The 7,273-nt window shown below is 34.4% G+C and overlaps 1 protein-coding gene across 1 annotated transcript; it reads right to left on the bottom strand.

The window, feature by feature from the left end:
* Window positions 1-3,618: 3,618 nt before the first annotated feature.
* LOC108340768 (phospholipase A1-IIgamma) lies at window positions 3,619-6,539 on the bottom strand. Its single transcript, XM_017578339.2, has 2 exons — window positions 5,958-6,539; window positions 3,619-4,254 (listed from the first exon to the last, which is right to left on the bottom strand). Exons 1-2 carry the CDS (start codon window positions 6,537-6,539, stop codon window positions 3,640-3,642), a joined length of 1,197 nt encoding a protein of 398 aa, XP_017433828.1. The 3' UTR covers window positions 3,619-3,639.
* Between the last annotated feature and the right edge of the window lie 734 nt (window positions 6,540-7,273).

Raw genomic sequence — 7,273 nt, 5'->3', positions numbered from 1 at the left:
AGTAATACAATCCAAAATACAAATATTCTAAATTATATATTTTGCAACGTTCGTGATTACACAATCCAAAACTAAAATTATAATCCTAAAGTAAAGAGTGCATTTAGAATGTTTAAGTATATGGGTGTATGTTGAAGTTTCCGACAAGCATGAAAATGGCCTAAAATATTATGGTGAGAAGGCTGAAATTTAATATCTCATTTTTGCATAATATGTTTGATAGTCTCCTTTTCAAGTTAGGTTAGACTAACACAAGAAGATGAAGTTATGAAGTTATGGAAGTGGCATGCGGTGGTTATTCTCAGTTTTGAAGGTTGAAATGGTGAAATGAAGATAGTTGATTATACTCTTAGAGAGATTGAACTAATTTTAAAGAAAGGTAGTTAAAGGGATCTCATGGGATGCTATAGCCATGACTTGAAGACAAGTTAAGAATTACTCAAAATTTTGACAAAATTTCATTATTAATCTCAAAAGTGATTTTATAATTGAAATTATTTGCAAATATTTTCAAAAATGACACCAGTGACATTTTTTAAATTATTTACAACAATTCTAGATCTCGATTCTTTAAAGAATCGAAACATATATCAATAAAAGCTTCAAAAACTGAAATCTATAACGGTAAAAAAGTTTTCAAAAATATCACTACATTTAAAAAGATTTCATTTTTATTAAAACTAAAATATATTAAACGATTTGAAAAGTCTTTTTATTACTAGTGAATTAATTAAAATTGACTAATTTTAGGCCTTTGATCCAGTGTTCTCGAGTTACCTTAACATTTGATAAACATATATTCTATGATCTACACTTCTATGTGATTTTTTTTGGACCATAACCGTTAAATTAGTACAATATTTTAGTTCAATTAATATAATTGTTAGTTAAATTCGTATATATATGAAATATTAATTGTAACACATATACACTACATAATCTATAAAAGGGTTTTGTTAAACCTTCATAATCATTTCTAGGACTGGACAAAATTAACTAAATTGTACTAAACTATAGTTATCTGTACTATAATAAACTAAAAAAAGCTAAACTAATTAAAATAATATCCAAAATGTATTGTTTTATAGTTCAATTTTAAAAAACTGAACTTATATCAGTTAACTAATAACTAAACTATACTATCCATTCCAACATAAGCCTACTGTGTTTAAAAAGCGGTAACTAAAATATATATATAAACTAAACTTTGCATTCAAACATAAATATACTGCTACTCAAACATAAATATACTGGTATTCAAACATAAGCATAATCAGTTTCAAAAGGCCGTAAATAAAATATATATGATTACAAACTTTAAATTGTGGAATTGAAGAAAAAATTATTTAAAATACTATTTATTTTATATTTAAAATAATAAAAAGGTATATTTAAAGATGTTCTTTTATATTTAAAATAATAAAATGATATATTTAAAGATATTGTTTTATATTTAAAATAATAAAATAAATAGTATTTAAAAAAGAATATCTACTTTATTTGTCCAATTTATTCACTGTCTTAATTGGTGAATAATTAAGATTATAAAAAAAATTATTATGAAGCACAATGAACTTTTAACATTTGAATTTAACCACCAACTATATTTGTTAGGTGAATTTACCTATAATTTAAATCTAAATTGAAATTGTATTGTCTTGATTTTTATTAATATTGTAAACAATTATTTAAGTTCATAACCTTTCAATACTTAACGCATAGCAAACAACAGTGGGAAATACAATTATGCAGCTGATAGTATGCTTACAAATTTCAGTTTAGTTATTAGTTAACTAATATAAGTTCAGTTTTTAAAAACTGAACTCTTAAACAGTATAGTTTAAATATTATATTAACACTAGTAAAAAATTGCATTTTTAACTCGTACATGATGCCTCTGCTTTTATGAAACCGAAACGTATCAAACACGGTGGCAGAGTTGTAATTTTCAAATCATTATATGCTTCGGTTATTAAATAACTGGTGTCTAAAAGACATACTGACTCGGTTGACAGAATAGACCGAGGTATATACCTCAGGTGAAAAAGTTACTGCCTCGGTTACCAGATGGACCGAGGCATATAAGGCTTGGGCTTGGACTGAAGCACGAGAAAACCTAGTAGCTCTCTCTTCTTCCTTTTATTTTTCTCGCTTCTCTCTCGTTCCCTATAAGCTCTCTCACTTTTCTTTTATTTTTCTCGTTCCCTAGAAGCTTCTCTCACGTTCCAATCTCGCTTCTCTCGTTCCAAGCTCGCTTTTCTCTCGTTCCAATCTCACTTCTGCTGTTGTAAGTGTCGCTGCCGCTGCCCCGTCGCTGCCCCGCCATTGCCTCGCCACTACCGGGAGCCACCACCACCTCGTCCTGGGCGACGGCTCGAGTGCAGCTTCCACCTCACCTGCCATTGTGTCTCTGGAGCGAAGAGCAAGCGACCCCGCCGCTGCCTCGCCGCTACAAGGAGCCACCACCACCTCGCCTGTGCAAGCGGCCCCATCTCTGGAGTGAAGAGCAAGCGGCCCCGTCTCTGGAGTGAAGCGGTGGCTGTTGGCGGTTGCTGTTGGCGGTGGCTTTTGGCGGGGAAAAATCTCAGATCTACAGATCTGAAGGCCCGGCTCACCCGTAACAGAGATCCCCAACATCCCAACCGACTCTCGTTCCAATCTCAGATCTACAGATCTGATGCCTCTTTGCGAATTCGCGTCTGGGGAAGTGCCGTTCACAACCTCACGTTGGAGCCGAGGCCAGTCGTCGGACCGCCGTTGCTCAACAAAGTCACCGTTGTTGGCTCCATTTTACGCAGGTGAAGAAGGAGCAGAGCACGTGCTTAAGGATCTTTCTCTTTTTTGTGTTTTCTTTTTTGTGTTGTATGATTCTGTTATATTTATGAAAGAATCTGAATATGATTTTAGCCTCTCTGGATATTTTCCTCTCTGGTTGTGAGATTTTGCTTTCTTTTTCTGGTTGTGGTTTCACAGAGTTTGAGATTGAAAGATGCAACATAGAAAATGATAATAAGTTAATGTGATGGAAGGTGATCTAATGGAAGGTGATGGGTTAATGGAAGGCAATTTCCTGGAACATTGGAAAATCGAAAATCACTATACTGCCTCGGTTCAGGTCTCAAACGAGGCAGTAGAATCCAAGATATTGACTTGGTTCAGCAGAAATCGAGGCAAAATCCTATCGTTTTTCGATTCGGGTCACAACCGAAGCAAAAAGAGGTAACATTTTTACCTCGTCTGGATATGTCTCGGTTATCGAACCGGTGTCTATAACCGAAAATAACCGAGACTATATCCCTTTAGTGCAGTAGTGTAAGTAGTTCAGTTTTTTTTTAGTTTATTAAAAATATAGTCAATTGTAGTATAGTATAGTTCAGTATGTTATGCCCAGCCCTAATCATTTCCATCCTTGTGGTAAAAAAACTCATTATCAATATATTTGTGAACGTGGATCAAACCTAATTTCTTAAATAAATTAAAAATAGTTGGTTTACAATACGAACAACACGTTTGATTCATTAACTTTCAAATTAAGTCACACTTTATTAAAAGACATACATGAAAAGAACTAACAAGGAGGTTATTACAGCACAAAGAAAGAGCAGCAGAACCCTAATAACATAGTGGTGATAAAGCAACCTATAATCTAGCACGTAACGATGGACTAACATCCTCGTTGTGATCTATAAGCTTCCAAGTACCATCTGATTGCTGAACCATACCCTTGTTCTCGTGCACCCTCCATTCAACAGGAACACGATATTCATTTTTCAATGCATCCAAGTTCTTGTTCAAGAGTGCAATGTCACGATTCACCTCCAAATTGAACCCTCCCTTTTTCCCTTGCGTTCCAGCAACTCCATGCAAATAAGCCTCCAAGTTATGCGCACTCACCCCATTCTTCAAGAACTTGGATTTTCTAGTGTCGATCACGAGTTCTTCACCCACAACGGTGAGGCCAATGGGAAGTTTAGGAACTTGATCCTTCTTATTACGAATGCGCAGTGCTCGCAGATGCTTGTACTTGCTGAAGATCTTCCCGAAGAGAGAGTTTCCAACACGAGGAGTCGCGAACAGAAATGCTGTCACGGGACATACTCTTTGTGGTTGCTCTTTCCGTTTGTTCAATCCTTGGCCAATTATGTCCACAGCAGTTAAAGTTGCTAGTGCAGCACCTAAGCTGTGCCCTGTCACACTTATGCTAATTTCTTCATTCTTGTATTTCTCCACAAGTCTTCTAACCTCCTTCAGGACCTGCATAATTCTCATCATCATACATTTTCTTAAAACAGATAATTTAAAGCCAAATAAGTTTGACCCAGTCTTTCTAATAGTTCCTTTTTTCTTTGTATAATATTATTGGTAAGAAGTATCTATCCATATTACTAAAAATTAATTAATTTCCTAGTTGATCATTTTTAATGAAATTTATTTTCTTAATCACTTTCTATGCTGAAGAATTTTAACTAAACTAAGTTGGAAAAATTTCTCAGCAGAATCTTTTCTTCATAAACCAATATATCTGCAACAAGTTACTGATCAATTATTTTTAATTTCATTGTTAATAATGGGTTAAATATGATTTTAGTCCCCGAACTATCAAGCGATTTTAATTTTAGTCTCTTTTTCAAACTTTGGTACAATTTGATCTTTGTCTTTAAAGAATCTATAATTTTTCATTTTCCAAAATCAACGACATTAAAATTAGGCTAAGCTGGCTAACGTCTGACTACGTGTGATGACATGTTTCCTTGCTCACGTTTGCAATGTGTGATGACATGTGGTAAGTGATTAATTCAGATGAAGGAAATTAGGATTCTTACTTAGTTAAATTGAGATTTTTCGACGTGAATCAAAATTAGAGTTGGTATTATCTTTTATCTTCAAGGTAAATCGAGAATCGCGATTACGGTTCATGAGTAAGTTTGTGTTCCATCAATTTGCTTGAGCGCTTGCTGTGGGTCCAGTGGTTGTTGCATTCGGTGTCAAAGAAACTCGATTCGAAGAAGGTAATTTTGTACTTTTGGTTTTGATTTACTGTTGTTTTGATTTGGGTGTAAATTTTTTATGTTACAATGTAGGTTTAGCAATGGTTTTTGACGTTTCTCTACATCACATGGGAAAGTTCATGAAGAATAACGAACTACAATATGTGGGAGGAGAAATACACGTTATAAAAGGAATTGATCCCAACAGGCGATCTTACTTTGAAGCAGTGAGATTTGTTAAAAAATTCAAATATGATGCAGAGTTCAAGCTATGGTGGAAGCGGTCGAAACAAAAGTTGATGAACATCCTGAACCAATGCTCCTTCGCGTGCAACCAATTCTTCCACTATCAGCTTTTCATTTCCCTTCAACAGTGATTTCGAAAGCAAATGAACTTGGTTCCCTTTAGTCCCAACAAAATCCTATATCACAAATTCATCCCTCTATTCCCAAGAAAGAGAAAAATCAACTTACATGACCAAGTATACTAATGCTTAAGAAGACCAAATCCAACCTTTTGCTCATCACCCTTCTTTCCAACTTAAATCATGACCTTGTCTTTGCTCTTCATCCTTCAGACCACACTTTTAAGCAAACTTTACCAATTAAGCTAATAAAGCACTGTTCTGACTTTGCATTGAAAAATACCAATGTGGCAAACGTTAGCAATGAAACATTTTTCATCACACGTGGCCAGACGTTAGTCAGTTCGGCCTATTTTTAATAGCGTTAGTTTTGGAGGACAAAAAATTATAGTTCCCTTAAGAATAAGGATCAAAGTGTACCAAAGTTTAAAAGAGAGACTAAAACTAAAATCGCTTAATAGTTTAGGAACTAAAGTATATTTTATCCGTTAATAATTAACTCTTAAGGGCTATCAATGAACAGTAAAATAGGAAAAAAATTAATCTGCATTTATATTTATTGTTAACAATAAGATAAATCTATAGATAGATAGATACAGAGAACCTGATCTCGAATACTGGTCTTAGTTCTACGCGAACCGGGGTTGTTTGAGGTGTAAAGGGAGTAAAAACCACCGTGTACTTCAGCACGATGAGCATTAGGGAATATGAGTGTGGCAGGGTCCGAAGGGAATTGTAAATTTTGAACCCATTCGGAAGCCTGAACTATTCCCCTCAAAGCAACCACGATATCCCTCCTTCCTAGTGCTGCTTTGCCTTTATCAGTGGCAACAGCAACATACCCTATCCAATTTGATTCCACGATCCATTCATCCATCGACAAACAGTTTAAGATAAACTCTGTCGAACCACTAGCTTTGGAAGTTGCATATAGGAACTCAGTCACATCATACTTGAAAGGATTCCCATGTTCCAAACCAACTTTGGAAAAGAAATCCCTCTTGGAATATCGACAGTTTCCAGCGTACTCAGATAACTTTTCTGAGTTGAAAGCATCATATGTAGCTTGAGCAAGTTGTCCATAGTGTAAGATGTAATGGCGAAGGTCAATGTCTAGAGGGTCTAGCAGACCTTGCCAATTATTTCTCCCACTAAGATCTCTCCATTTTCTTCCTATGCTATCCATCTGCTACTACTTCTTTTTCTTCAATTCAACGTTTTTTTTCCTAACTCCTTTGTATACTCCACATGTAATCACTTCTCTAATGAACTTATATAGACTTTAGGTCCTCTTTAAAGAAAGACCTTGTTCGGCTGGTCTTATTTTTTAATCAATTCTTCCTTTTTAAATGATGTCTTGGTCGTTCTATTGTTAGAAACGTGTGGGTTCATACATATACCACTGTGCCAATAATTTACCACGAGACTTCATCTTTTCTTAAATAATGGTTCATTCATGAAATTGACTATTTGTTCAAGTTTTCTTTACCGCCTAAGATTTAAACAAACACAGTAAAAAAAATAAAAATAAATAAATAAATAAATATTATATATATATATATATATATATATATATATATATATTATACGACTAAGCATCATTCAGTCAGATCAATATTGATCTCATCCTAAGATGATATAGTGTAAAATATAACTGAATACGTCATAAGTGTTTGCACCTAAACATGACCAACCCGACTACCACTAGGCGGTCTCACTTATTACCTGTCGATCTGCCAAAATTAATGATTTACCGACTACTTTGTAACATAGTAGAATATGATCAAACACTGATTCAAAAAAGGTAAATAAGCCACTAGGACAAGCTTATTCTAGTAAGGGTCTATAAACATAATAAATTATATTATAAATAGCATAATAGTCGAGGTATCCTTCTATGTTCACATTAATTACATATTT

The sequence above is a fragment of the Vigna angularis genome, chromosome 1 (genome assembly GCF_016808095.1).
Source record: "Vigna angularis cultivar LongXiaoDou No.4 chromosome 1, ASM1680809v1, whole genome shotgun sequence".
Taxonomy (NCBI): domain Eukaryota; kingdom Viridiplantae; phylum Streptophyta; class Magnoliopsida; order Fabales; family Fabaceae; genus Vigna; species Vigna angularis.
Note: the sequence above shows the minus strand (reverse complement) of the source record. Positions and strands in the feature narration are given on the sequence as shown.

Bases quoted from the DNA above. Each gene is read 5' to 3' on its own strand.
- LOC108340768 (XM_017578339.2), bottom strand. From the start codon at position 6,539: ATGGATAGCATAGGAAGAAAATGGAGAGATCTTAGTGGGAGAAATAAT. The intron at 4,255-5,957 runs GTTCTCTGTATC...AGAATTATGCAG, and splicing joins AGACCAGTATTCGAGATCAG to GTCCTGAAGGAGGTTAGAAG.